General features: G+C 41.6%; 1 protein-coding gene across 1 annotated transcript in view; it reads right to left on the bottom strand.

Moving 5' to 3' along the window:
• Positions 1-641: 641 nt before the first annotated feature.
• The window catches only part of LOC126413067 (myrosinase 1-like), a 35,577-nt gene continuing 22,503 nt past the window's right edge, over positions 642-13,715 (bottom strand). Inside the window, exons 6-12 of the mRNA XM_050082964.1 lie at positions 13,370-13,538; positions 10,815-10,909; positions 7,351-7,498; positions 3,918-4,066; positions 1,598-1,732; positions 1,059-1,165; positions 642-768 (exon numbers count right to left, since the gene is read on the bottom strand). Of these exons, the coding sequence (XP_049938921.1) occupies positions 642-768; positions 1,059-1,165; positions 1,598-1,732; positions 3,918-4,066; positions 7,351-7,498; positions 10,815-10,909; positions 13,370-13,538 (930 nt within the window). The remainder of the gene's footprint in view (positions 769-1,058; positions 1,166-1,597; positions 1,733-3,917; positions 4,067-7,350; positions 7,499-10,814; positions 10,910-13,369; positions 13,539-13,715) is intronic.

Raw genomic sequence — 13,715 nt, 5'->3', positions numbered from 1 at the left:
GGAGCGTTTCAAATAAAGTTTTACAGTTTGCCTGCATGGGCAATAAGAATATCCGACAGATGACTTGTGTACAATTAAATCTTCCCGATAATCAAGACGAAGAAAAGATTATGAACAATATTCTGTCTGCCTATAGTTTTCATTACTTACCTGAAAGTAATGGGGGAAATTTTTAACCCCGAACTCCAACAACGATGATTCGTTACTGTTGTAGCAAATCTGGAGAAAGATATTTGTATCGATCTAGAACTGATCTGCACTATACCAGAAAATATGTTGTTGAGTAAGGATTGTATGGACCAGGCGTGTACCATTTCCTATTAGAAACAAGAAATTACGCTACAACAGTAAGTATTTAAATATTAAGTGTTTCGAAATTCACGGAAAACAGATAAAACTTCAGAAAATTTGTTTGATGGGACTCTAACTCAGAACTTTCTGAGCCAGAAACAGTTCATTTTTCAACCTTATTCCAGAGAAACGATTCCAGATTATGGGAAATTAACGTCTTCAGGTGGAGATCGAAGATACTCTTTACGTAAGTCATATATGGAAAGTGGGTGTAATAGAGCAGAAAATACATGATGTGCGTAATTAACACAGTTTCTTTATTGTTTCCACAGTGCACAGATTCTCAGGTATTACTTCAGGTATTTAGCTGGAAGTGTTTTCGTTTTGAAGATTTGTCCAAGGACCTTGCTGGATGCCTTAGGCGTCCTTTTGCGATCCGGATCATTAAAGTCCACATAGTGAAGTCCAAATCTTGTCCTGAAACAACGAAAAAGTACAATATTTAAGCAAGCTGCACATGAAGTGAAAGCATTTTATGGCTGCAATTAGTGTATCTTTTTAGTTATCACGTTACATATACATGATTGGGTGTAATAACAGATGCGGACGTAGCAGTTACGTTTACAAGACACACATCTTGCATATGTACTCCTGGAATTAGTAATTTTTTTATGCTATCTAATTGAGATACTCCGAGAACGTCATAGCCCGTAGTAGTAATAACAATGTTTGAGAGCAATTGATCACTTTTGTCTAGAATTACTTACGTGAATCCTGTGCCCCACTCAAAGTTATCCAGGAGACTCCAGGCTGTGTAGGCTATGACGTCGACGCCGCCTTCATTAATAGCCTTCAGCATCTCAGCCAAGTAGCTCTGTTAACAACAAAACAACCTATATTTTCATAAATAGAAGCTATGAAATATATGAAATGGTTAAGATGATGGAACCACGTTTACAGAAAAAACGAATCCATCACTGTTTATCTGTTTCATGTAAATATGGGTGCGATGGTGTAGTGCAACATTTTCAAAGTCCCATTGCAGAGAGCTCTGTTACAATGTTCACAAATAACACGATAATTATTTTTTTGAATGTTGTTGAGAAATATTTGTGAGTGTGACGTGTCCACAGTGTCTCCTTATATGCTACGCAACAGCAATAATTTCATCTATATTTCAAAAAATGTGACCTGTGTATGGATTTTCTACTTTTCCAAAAAATTCCCACTGACAACCTACTGAAGAAATACAGCATAAGTTTCTGATAATGTCCTTTGCATCGAAACAGATGGACAGAGTACACACCGTGTAGTAGTCTATTCGGCCCTGGTCCTCGAGTTCTCCAGTGTCGGACCAGCCGTTCTCCATGACGAAGATCGGGTAGCCAGGGTACTGCTGGGCGAGCCAGTTGAACAGCTTGCGGAAGGCCCAAGGAGTGCTCTGCAAGAGTAACGTGGCAATTAGACGTGCTGGCACGAAGGATAACATCATAGAAATGTTCAGGTGCTTCCCTGTGCCTTGTCTTTTATTGTCTAAAACGTGAAGCTACTGCAGAATATTGCACGTAGCAGACATGTGACATGCGATAAACTTGTGTTAGACGGGAGGAAGACACTGTGCCATCTTGTAAGACACTAAGACACATAACGCTTGTCGGACAAGGCAAGGAGGATGTAAGAAGTGAGCTATCACAGGCAAGAGGGAATTCTTCGCTAAAAGGAGTCCAGTGGTATCCAAAATAGGTCTCAGATTGGAGAAGAATTTTTTGAATGTCTACATATGGAGTACAGCGTAGAATGGAAGTGAATCATGGGTCGTGGGATACTGACGAGTACTGGAATATGTGGAGAATACTGAGTAGAAGAAAGGGTAGGACGAGACCAAATGTGCTAACATATCAGGGAGTAGTTTCCATGGTACTAGAGGGAGCTGTAGGATATACGAACTGTAGAGATGATAGGAAACTGGGATATACAGGGCGTTTCAAAAATACTTCCACAAACTTTCACACAGGTCCCTTTCACCAATATAAGACAAAAATTCACATCAACATTTGTCCGAAAATCCGTTTTCAAGTTATATATGAACACTTCCTGCTTAGGTAATCGAAGCTCATCGAGTCACTAACTCACAATAAATGCTCGAAACGTCCCCTCTTGCTTCTAAATACGCATGCACTGGTCAAAACATAGACTGTCGCGCCATTACAAATACTGCCTGATGGTTTCGAAGGGTTTTTCAGCCTTCCTTGATACGTCATTTAAGATTTTTATGCATCTGAGGGGGGTATGCTGCATTGGCCAATTGCTTAGGATGTCCTCAAAGATCATAATCCAAAGGACTGAGGTCGGAGGAACGTTCAGGTCATGGAACTGGTTCTGTTCTACCTGTACATCTGTCACGGTAGATACCAGCCAGTGCATCCCTTACACTGAGACTTAAATGTGCTGGAGCTACGTCACTCATAAACCACATGTTTCTTCTTGTTTGCAGGGTCACATCATTTATTAGGTGTTGGAGTGTTCTGAATAAAGTCCCTTTAGACAGATCTTGTAAGACATGCTTGGAGAACGTATGACCCTACCAGACAGTCACATCCAATTAAACTGATGTTGATATCTAGCCTGTATTGTAGCATGAGGACTGAGATCGTCCCACATGGTTTGGTCGCCGAAATTTGTTATTTCACTTCCTCTAAACGTTGCCTCGTTTATAAACAAAACTGAAGAGACAAACAATGGATTGGCAGTTTGTGCGACATATCACTGGCAAAAGTTCTCCCTTGGTGCGTGATCGACAGGCGTGAGGGCCTGCAGAAGTTGAAGATGGTACGGATACGTGAGTCGTTCGTGAGAATCTTCCATGCTGACCTTGGAGGTGTACGACATGCCAGGGCCACATGTCATGCGCTGATGTCAGGCTCTTCTTCGATAGCCCATAGAATGTGATTTTTCTTGTCAAGCGTATAAGGAACACGTGGTCTTTTTCGATTAACAATCTGTGATGCTAAGAATCTGAACTCGGCAACGCACCGATACACAACACCAGAGGCTGGATGACTCAGTTGTCTTCGTTCTGGAAAGACCGTCTAACGCAGATGTGCGACCTTGTGCCTAGTAACATTTGTGTGGTTGTATGTAAAAATCATGTGTGGCCGCTCACGAAATAAACATCTTGTCATTTTTAAAGAAGCACTTTTAGATAACTCGGTACTTCTAGTAAATACACACAATGAACACGTTGAAGACAGACGAATGACGAATGTAAATAAGTCTCCCTGGCAGCAAAACACCATCTAGGTTGCAATGAGTCAAACGGCTGCATAGCTAAGTGCCGTTGTTAGATTGCTCCTGGAAAGTCATTGAATGTCAATTTCCATCAATAACTCGAAAACAAGGGATTTTCGCACATATGATTATACGAACTTCTTCTTTTTCCGTAAGGAACTTGCCTCCAAAGTTCGTCAACATATTTTTGAAGCAGACTGTACAACAAATAATCGAAGACGTTAAGTGTACTACCTTCCAAGTCTCTCGTTCGGTTTCAGTAAATGTATCACAGAGCAGAGCTATAAAGCACAAGACAGACAGAAATGAGTGACTCCCTGTACAGCGAGGCTACGAACCCTGAGCCAGGTGGATGCCGCCTGCGGTGCGTCCGTGTATTCCCCGATAACGACGCCGGCGTCAAATTCCATGGAGGGGTCGTAGCCGCTGGAGCCGTCTGATACTGGGTTGGCCGTGTAGTGGTTCAGTCCGTAGAAGTCAGACGTGCCTGAAATAAGACAGTACACTGTCACACACGTACTTATAGCTGATACAGCATTTTTACAAATGTAGAAGTTTTGTTTAACCATGCAACAAACGGACCGAGAAAATACTTCATAAATCGCACAAGCTGACAGATTTTTCTCTTATCGATAGAAAACGCGAAATATTCAGTTGCGTCAAGGTTCATGGTCACCAAAAATAGTCTGAAAGGCAAGATCACCACACTACCTGTTATTAAATTAATTAAAATATCTGTTTATCTTGTTTTCATTCCTGTGCAATTTCTATTGCGAAACTAATTTCAAATGCTTGTAAAGTATTATCGCGAGACGTCGCTATAGTCCTGTGTCTTTGTACATTTTCGTTCTTATCGTTGTGTTATCTGAAGATCCATTTTTTATGGGCTATAGATTTGCAAACATTTGTTAACGGCTACAGGGCAGAAATTTCGCAGTAATGAAAACAAAACAAAAGAATACTCTATAACCCCCGATGTTAACCAGTGAGGTAGAATGGTGTAATCCTGAAATACTGACATATACATCGTAATAAATATGAGTTTGAAATGGCGTGGTTTATTTCTAATTTTTATACCTGATAAATTCACCCATTCATTTTTTGTGGGTCAAAATCTTAAAAGCGACTGATAAGTATTACAAACAAGATAAACTCACTGTCAGTTCACGAAGATAACAGGCAGTACTTGTTTGGTACTCTTAGACAACATGTTATGTGTTTTTATACTATGATAATAGCTGTACACTGCATAGGAACGTTAGTCCTTTAGCTGCAATATGCAGAAGATCCTTCGTTCCATTTACGGATAGAACATTAGTTGCTTGACTGTTTGCACACTATTCAATGACCGGTTATATGACTAATTTTTATCTGTATTGTATCTACGAGAACGGAACATCCAATGCCGGAGCCTGTTTCTTGATCATACCCCAGTTATTAGTTCTTGGAATTCTCATTGTAGATATTCGCGAGATATTACGTATTTTCCCGTGAGGCTCTGTTAGTAGCGATTTTAAATAGTTTCTCGCATACTCATGTGCACATCAAATAAAGCTGAGACTCCACCTTTCTTTGTATACACTTAATCAATTCTGGAAGTGACAGGTCAAAGACTTATCAGCATTATCAGTGAATCAAAGTATGAAGCTCAAGTTATACAAACTGTACCTACATGATCAGTCACTTCATGCCTCTCCATGTTTTCATCTCCTTGCATTTGTATAACAAAACTGAATCCAACAGAGGCTCATTAACAGCGAAGCTCAAGATACTATTATCGCTTCATGTCGTCCAAAAGAATACATTTCTCTGCATTTTGACCTTGTTTCCATTTCGATATTTTGCCAAGAATAAAATGATGTTAATTCCTTATTGGTTGGTTGTTTGGTTTGGGGAAGGAGACCAGACAGCGTGGTCATCGGTCTCATCGGATTAGGGAAGGATGGGGAAGGAAGTCGGCCGTGCCCTTTCAGAGGAACCATCCCGGTATTTGCCTGGAGTGATTTAGGGAAATCACGGAAAACCTAAATCAGGATGGCCGGACGCGGGATTGAACCGTCGTCCTTCCGAATGCGAGTCCAGTGTGTACCACTGCGCCACCAATTCCTTATTGATAACATTTATACCTGAGAAAAGTCTGGCCCTGCAAAACAACTGAAACAGTGGAGTACTCTAACTAAAATACAGAAAAACTTTACAGTATTTCCTAAGTGCATGAGAGCAATATCAAGATAGAACTTTCGGTTTGGGTATGATTGCTCCCTAACGTTTCTTATTAAGAAATGTACTGTTCCATTGTGAGAGTCTTTCCTGTTTGACGAAAAAGAGTGAGGAATTAAAAAACAATGAGGTGTTACTTGAGTGTAAGTAGCTCGGTCCCCTATGACTCCTAGCTGTAGAAATGTGATTTGTGTGTGGCATTCCAACAGGATTATTGATAAGTATCTCTGAGGTTTCAGAAGAGGACTGCACGAAAACTGCAAGACATGAAGAATAGATACACATATCAGTGACGCTAGCATGTCTCCAAGTTTTTAATTTATTACAGGTGCTGAGTATAAGCACTACTTGCTGCGTGGCAAATGTCAATACTTTAGCCAAAATCTTGACATATGGATCTCAACAAGTCACGGTCGATATCAGCGACTGCACTAATTATCTTTCGTTGTCACTTATTCAGATTTAGTGATGGCAGATGCAGGAACCGACTGTCTTTTACATAACCCACAATTATAAATCAAAGGCAGATGACTGTGGGGACCATTGGAGAAGAAGAGCATTATGATAGGAAGTATGACCAATCCAACGCTGAAGCAATTCGACACTGAGGTAACCATCATGTTGCAAAATGAAGTCTCCGCTGTCTTGCTGTAACGGTGGAATAAGCCGTTACTGCAGTGTGACCAAGTACATGAAACCAGTCACAATTTTCTCCCCAAAGAAAAATGGCCCATAAAGCTTTTGAAGAGGATGTGGCGTACAAGAAGTTAACTGTAAGTGAATCATGAATATGTTCTATAATCTTTTTATGTATTTTCTGTGCCAAAAGCATGAACGTTATGACAATTCACCTTTCCAGATACATGGAATGTGGCTTTGTCACTGAAAACCGATTTCTGCGTTACTGCAAGTCATTCCAAAAGACAGGACGAAGCTCATTCTGCCGAGCAGTCAGCGCACGCAAGTAAATCCAGTATGGTTTCACAAGCAGACGATTGTATAGGATGAGGTGACATTTGACTGTGGTATCTGCAGTTCTCTGCTCTCATGTGTCGACTATTTCTTACGGCTCCTGACGAACGATTCCCACAATTGCTCACTGTCTCTGCTGATAGTCCTGGACAGTTTGTTTCCTTCAGACACATAAGCAGCCAGTCTACCAGAATCTGTCGTACCTTCATGGATTCTTCTGTCCGTTGGAGATTTTAAACGATATCTGGTGCGAAACTGACGCTGAACGTCACAACTGACTTTCATTTAGCGAATTCAGCGACAAGAAATGCACCCATCAATCTATTACATGCCATATTCTGAAACACCTGCCGATAGTAGTGCGCTCTCCAACTATGGCACGGCGCATATTACCAGTAGAAACTTGGAGACAAGCTATATCCGCTGATACGAGAAGTTTTTTCGTATTTCTTGATGTTTTCATGCTGTGGTCATCTGAAACCCTGGAAGTACTTTCGAAGAACCTTTTATAATGGATAGAATTCAAGCACGAACAAGCCCACCAGACCACACTGGCTGTGGCTGGTGTCGTTTACTCACCCCTGATGTATTCCACGTCCTCTGGCGTGAGCTCCACTAGTCGGGACCTGGGGTAGCCCGCAGCCTTACTGTTTTCCGCAATCCTCTGCTTCACCACCTCAGGCCAGTCTCCCTCGGCCGTGAAAATAGGGTGACTGTACAGACCAGACTGGAACATAAATTCCTTAGGTGAAATCAGTTGCCAAAGTGCAGAATCTTAAGCTAGTAATTCTTCCACGCATACTGTCTCAGATGCTCATACGTTAAATAGTTGCATATATTTGGAGTGTGAAATGTGATTTTGGCAAAACGAATGGAATTTCTTTTAGTCTTGGAAAGAGTACTGAAAGTAATTAAGTGTTGGTCGCACTGTCAATGCGGAACCTAGGAGACGCTTGACGACATGGGCATGTCCAGTAGTGACATGCTGCAAATTAAGGCATGTGCAGCTGAGCTCCTGTTGACTTATATTCGACCTTTCTAGCAAGCCGCTCGCCTGCAATACTTATCAACTGGAATCATCTGCGACAGTTTCTGTGCTTCTGGACCCTTCTGGGATTTTCTGTGATACAGCTGCAGACAAACTCTACTAATGGAATAGGTTGTAAGTGGGTGTTGACTACAGTAAAGCAGTCATCAATATGAAGATTCCTTTGAACACCACAGTGCTCTTCCAGGCATGGTCCTGTTGCGTTCTCCATTACTGTACAGACTTTTAATTCGCCCCTGATCTTTGTACTATGTGACATGTGACTTCGGTAAGGATGGTGAACGCTGGCCTGTAGGGTAGCTAGATACCTAAGTAAGGCTTGAAAGTGACGATTTATTTGTTTGCAGGTGAAGCCAACAGATGCACATAAATCTACATCTGCATCTATACTCTGTAAACCACAGCGAAGTGAATGGCAGTGGCCGGCCGGGTGGCCGAGCGGCTATAGGCGCTACAGTCTGGAACCGCGCGACTGCTAAAGTCGCAGGTTCGAATCCTGCCTCCAGCGTGGATGTATGTGATGTCCTTTGATTAGTTAGGTCTATGTAGTTCTAGGATCTAGGGGACTCATGAGCTCAGAAGTTAAGTCCCATAGTGCTCAGAGCCGTTTGAACCATCTGAATGGCAGTGATTGTAAATAAAGGTTGTGGTAACAGCCTGATTTGTAGTGCAAGCCGAAGTCTTCCTACGTCGTTGGCAACATATGCGCCATATTTAACGCACAGCATTGTGACAACATGCGCATTGTGCTTTGTTTTTCGTTTAACTATTTATACTTCTGGTCTGCAGGCTCTGTAAGAAGCTTTTGCTTCATAAATAAAAGCACTTTTCTATATACATTTCTAAACCTGCAAGATGCGTTAAGAAACTTTTTTGGAGGCAGTCCAGAAGGTGAGAACTGTACTTTCATTCGGCAGTACGTTGGTTCAAATTCTCATGTAGCCATTCAGATTTATAGAAACAAATTGTATTTCTCATCCATATTCAAAATTTCTGATTTTTTCCTAAACTAACTGAGGCAAATAGTAGGCTGGATCCACTGAAAACCAACCTTCCGATTTCCTACACTATGCGTCCCCTTCCCGAATTTGTCCTTCGGTTAGTTAGGTCTAAGTAGTTCTAAGTTCTAGGGGACTGATGAGCTCAGAAGTTAAGTCACATAGTGCTCAGAGCCATTTGAACTATTTGTTTGTCGTCGACGGGACATTAAACCCCAATACTCCTATTCCCTTTCTTCGATGTTCGTGTTCTCCCAACAGATTTATATCCTTGAAATCACTAACATCCCTTTGGTTTGAAACAGTAAGAAACGGAAATGACGATGGAACTGAATTAAATCCAAGGGAACATTCGTTCTAACAAATTCGATAACTTTTTTACATGGAAGAAAAAGTCGCAATATTTTCTGTGTATGTGTAGAATCTAGCTTTATTGTGCGGATGCAATTGTTCACATAAGTGACCAAAACATATATTTACACGCAAGGGCAAAAAAATAAAAAAAACACACCTCTAAGAAATTATCCGAATGGGACGGAAATCTGTAGAAGTGACATACATGTACAGACAAACAAGTGATTAAAATTTGAGAAAAAATGGATGATTTATGCAAGAGAAAGTGCTTGCCAAATTGAGCAAGTCAATAACGCGATTGTCTGCCTTCGGCCCTTATACATTGACTGGCAGAGTTTATGCAAGTCCTCCCCAAGCGATATCGTCAGTCCAACTGGCGCGTTAAATTCGCAACATCCCGAGATGCTTGGAGAGCACTGCCCATATTACTACAAAATTTTTCTACGGGGCGTAAAATATTGTCGACGCACCGCTGTGATCTAAGGGCGCCGTGGATGAAAACAAAATATGTCCTGCTTTGAAATGAAATGGCACCCCAGACCTTCACTCCTGATTGTCAAGCCGTATGGCGATTGACAGTCAGTGCGTCATCCCATCGCTTCTACTCCAGGAATAAGATTCCGTGCCGAAAACGTGTCTGGAAAGACAGTGGTGGGATACCGGCGTGACTGCCGCCCGCCATAAGGCTCAATAACCAAGAGTGATGGTCTTGGGCCCCATTTCATTTCATAGCAGGAACCCTATGGCTGGATGGGTGGCATCCTTACAGCTCAGCAGTACGTCGACGATATTCTATACCCTGTTTGGTTGCCCTTCATGGCACGACATCCTGGGCTTACAATTCAATAATACCCACCCGCACACGGCGAGAGTTTGTACTGTTTGTCTTCGTGCTTGCCAAACGCTGCCTTGGCCATCAAGGTCGCCGGATGTTCCCAGGTTGAAAACATTTGGAGCATTATGGGCAGGACCCTGCAACCACCTCAGGATTTTGACGATCTAACGCAACAGTTGGACATAATTTGGCACGATATCCCTTAGGAGGACAAGCAGAAAGTCTGCCAATTAATCCCAAGTAGAATAACTGCTTGCATAAGGCCCAGAAGTAAACCTACGCGCTAGTGACGAATTCAATTTGTGAAGCACTTTCTCTTGAAGAAAACATTCAATTTTTCTGAAATTGCAATCATTTGTTTGTCTGTACGTGTACAACCCATCTACCGATTTCCGTTCCATTTGTTCCATTTGGACAATTCCTTCATGGTACGTAGCTTGTTTGTCATAGAGCGTAGCTTTCCTTAGTATGTTGATTCGTGACTATAAGGACTATAAACAATGTTAATAAAGTCATTCAGTGGGTTGCATTTCGTCTTGAACAGTATATTTTGGACCTGATGGCATAACATTGTCTGATCACTATTAGAAAAGCAAAACACAAGAATGGTTCTAAGAACATTGTCTCATAATGAATGAAACGCTGAAGAAACAGTTCTTCAGATATAGCCAGGAATTAACTTTGGATGGCTGGTTGTTTAAGTAATGTTATGGCACACCGTGTTAATCAGAGCCTTCCCCCTCCATCTGAAGGGCACTAACATCTTTATTGTAATACAGGAAAGGTTATAAGAGTTCCTGGTACTTACGTAGAACTGCATCTTGCGTTCTGCTGCCTCAATGTCTGCTGCAGAGTCGGTGGCGGGTTCATACCACATGTTATTAATTGTGATGCCGACCTTTCCTGTGATAAGAGAGATACATGCCAGTTATACACTCTGTACGATAGCTAAGAGAAACAACACACGAGACACTAACAAGTGGACGACGTTTCAGCAAATTAATGTAAGTAGAAAGCATTGGTTGCATGTTTAACAGTTTTGAAAGATAGGAAATGTATGTGTATTCAATACGGAGAGATAGGACAGCAAAGATAACTGAAATGAATATCATGTCCCCAATTTTCACACAGAGGAAGTCAAAGATGGTTTGAAAGTTATTCACAAACTTCTCTCAAACGCCAAGAGCGTATTCACATTAAAGGTCGCTGAGGACTATTCTCATAGAAGAAGTGAAACAATTTTATGAAATGTTGAGGCCTGTAGCAGGGCGTTGATGCTGACGGTGTTTAGTGACATAAACCATTAGTCATCAACATCATCAGACAGTGTAACACTGATTCGTAGTTATACAAGTTGTATGGACCAAATATTTGTGAATTCCGTCCGGGCGAACTAAATAAGATGTGTCATCATCTCTATCTGCAAATGTCATGCGCAATCTCTGCGCAGTGTCTTGCATATTGGTAAAACTCGACATTTCGTACAGAACTTGCACACTCAGTGGTGAGGTATACCCAATGTGTTTCTCATTGAAGTGATATCAAGTTGAACAATGCTGCACTAGAAACTGGATTTTGTGAAATGTATTGATATAACATGTCATGTGAATGGAAGATCCTTAAGTTTTTAAGAGAACTACATATGAGTCGTTGTGTTTGGGAAATCCAACGGAATAATGCCAATGTGATAATAAGTTATTGTAAATTAGATTTCTGTTTGTTACTGTCCAATGTAATATTTTATTAGAGCAAATATGCTCAGGAATATTAATTTTAATTATGGACAAAGCAGTGACCACCATCCCCTTCCAACCACTTGCTTCCCTTTCACCAATTCGCGATTTACTATTTTTGTACTACTGCTACATTGCAGACGTTAATCTAAACGTCTCTCGTTGCTGGTTACCGGGACGCCACATTTCGCTAACCTCAGAACGAGTGTATAAACAGAATATGGGCGTAACGACTCACAACGATTCGTTGCACCATGAATTTGTACTGCAACAGCGATTAGTGTTAGAAAGTGCGTCTTTATTCTACGGGCACTGAGTGCGGCACAACGTACAAAATTGGAACTAATACCTAATAAAAATTATATTTTTAACAAACCTACACTGCTCTTTGTGGGACTGCAGCGCGAACGTTAGTTGCCTTCAACGGTCGTCTTAACATCTAAACTCGATTGCTTTTAGCACTAAACTGATAAATATTTAGATAGACCTCTGCATCAGCGGTTATCAGCTTGTGTTCTGCAGAAGATCAAGCTCAGTAAGGCATTGTTGAGCTTCTGTGAAAAAAAAAAAAGGAATTCAACGAATTTAGGAGCTGATACAGAGTTTTAGGGAGAGACTTTTTTGATTGCTAGGAGATAAGCTTAGTATTTCTCTTTAACAGTACTACATTCTGTAACATTGGTTATCGAGGTTTATTGCGCAACAATGCTATTTTATCTTGCACAGCGATCGTGAGAGAACGATAACAGTTTATAGTGGCACACAGACAATCAATTTTCACCCACACCATATGTAAATGGAACAGAATAGGAATGATCAAATGAGACTGTATGGTTCCAGAAACCTTTTCAGGTCTCAAATATCTATATCGCATGTATGCATGCTGAAGCGATGTATGGAAATTTGTACCAAGGCCGAGATTCGAACCCCGGTCTCCTGCTCACTAGACAGGTGCGCTAATCACTACGCAACGTGGCACAGTGGTTTTGCACAACTACGTGAACTACTCTATCACACCCCGCTCCTCAATCCAAATTCCTCTAAATGCTGTTCGAGTTTATGGAGAATAGCGAGTGGACTGAGGCGTGAATGGGAATTTGCATTGAGGAGGCGTGCTAGGGTAGTCCACATAGTTGTGCAAAGACACTGTGCCCGGTTGCGTAGAGGTTACCGCACCTTTCCAGTGAGCAGGAGGCCCGGGTTCGAATCTCGAACTTCGTACAAATTTTCATTCGTCGCTTCAGTCTGCAAATATATAGAATAAGAACAGGCTAATATTGATGTGAAGTACTCCCCAGCATACAATGAGGTGCTTAGTGTATACCTAGTTGTAGACGCAGTGACGTACAGGGTGTGAAGTGACTGTTAAAGGCAAATTGTGATCTTTGGTTCGTATAATGTAAATGGGACGAGCTGTACTAATCAAACCTAGTAGGCCTCACTTGTTGAGATCGCTCACTACATGACTTGCGTGATATGAGACTTGCGTTTACAGTAAACAGATCTTCTTAAAAGATTTTGGAATTTCATTTACCGGGCCGCCAAAGATGGTTACTCAAGTTTGAATACCACGTGGCTCACATTTGCTTCACTCTTCGTCAGCGGAGCTATAATGACGAACGATATTCACCTTTCTGAGTCTGTTGGTACTTCTCGTCGTAGAGGCGGTAGGCCCCAGCGTGTGCTTTGAGCAGGGTGTAGGCCGCCATGTAGTCTCCCACGCCTGAGGAGTTGATGCCCGGGGCGATAAGGAAGCCTCCAGAGTAGCCTGAGACGAAACTGGCCGGCCACCACTTCACCTGCTCACACAACACGTGGTTAGTTCATTAAACAGGACTATAGCTCTCATCCTATGTTCGTTTACTTTAATCCATTGGATATCACCTCAGTCTACTTATGTGGTAGAGCGATAAATGTTTGATATCTGCAACCAACAACTGGTTGAGCAACTGACGCGCTACTAAGTGCAGACAGTG

Source organism: Schistocerca serialis, chromosome 7, assembly GCF_023864345.2.
Source record: "Schistocerca serialis cubense isolate TAMUIC-IGC-003099 chromosome 7, iqSchSeri2.2, whole genome shotgun sequence".
Lineage (NCBI taxonomy): Eukaryota > Metazoa > Arthropoda > Insecta > Orthoptera > Acrididae > Schistocerca > Schistocerca serialis.
This window is presented reverse-complemented; position numbering and strand designations above follow the sequence as displayed.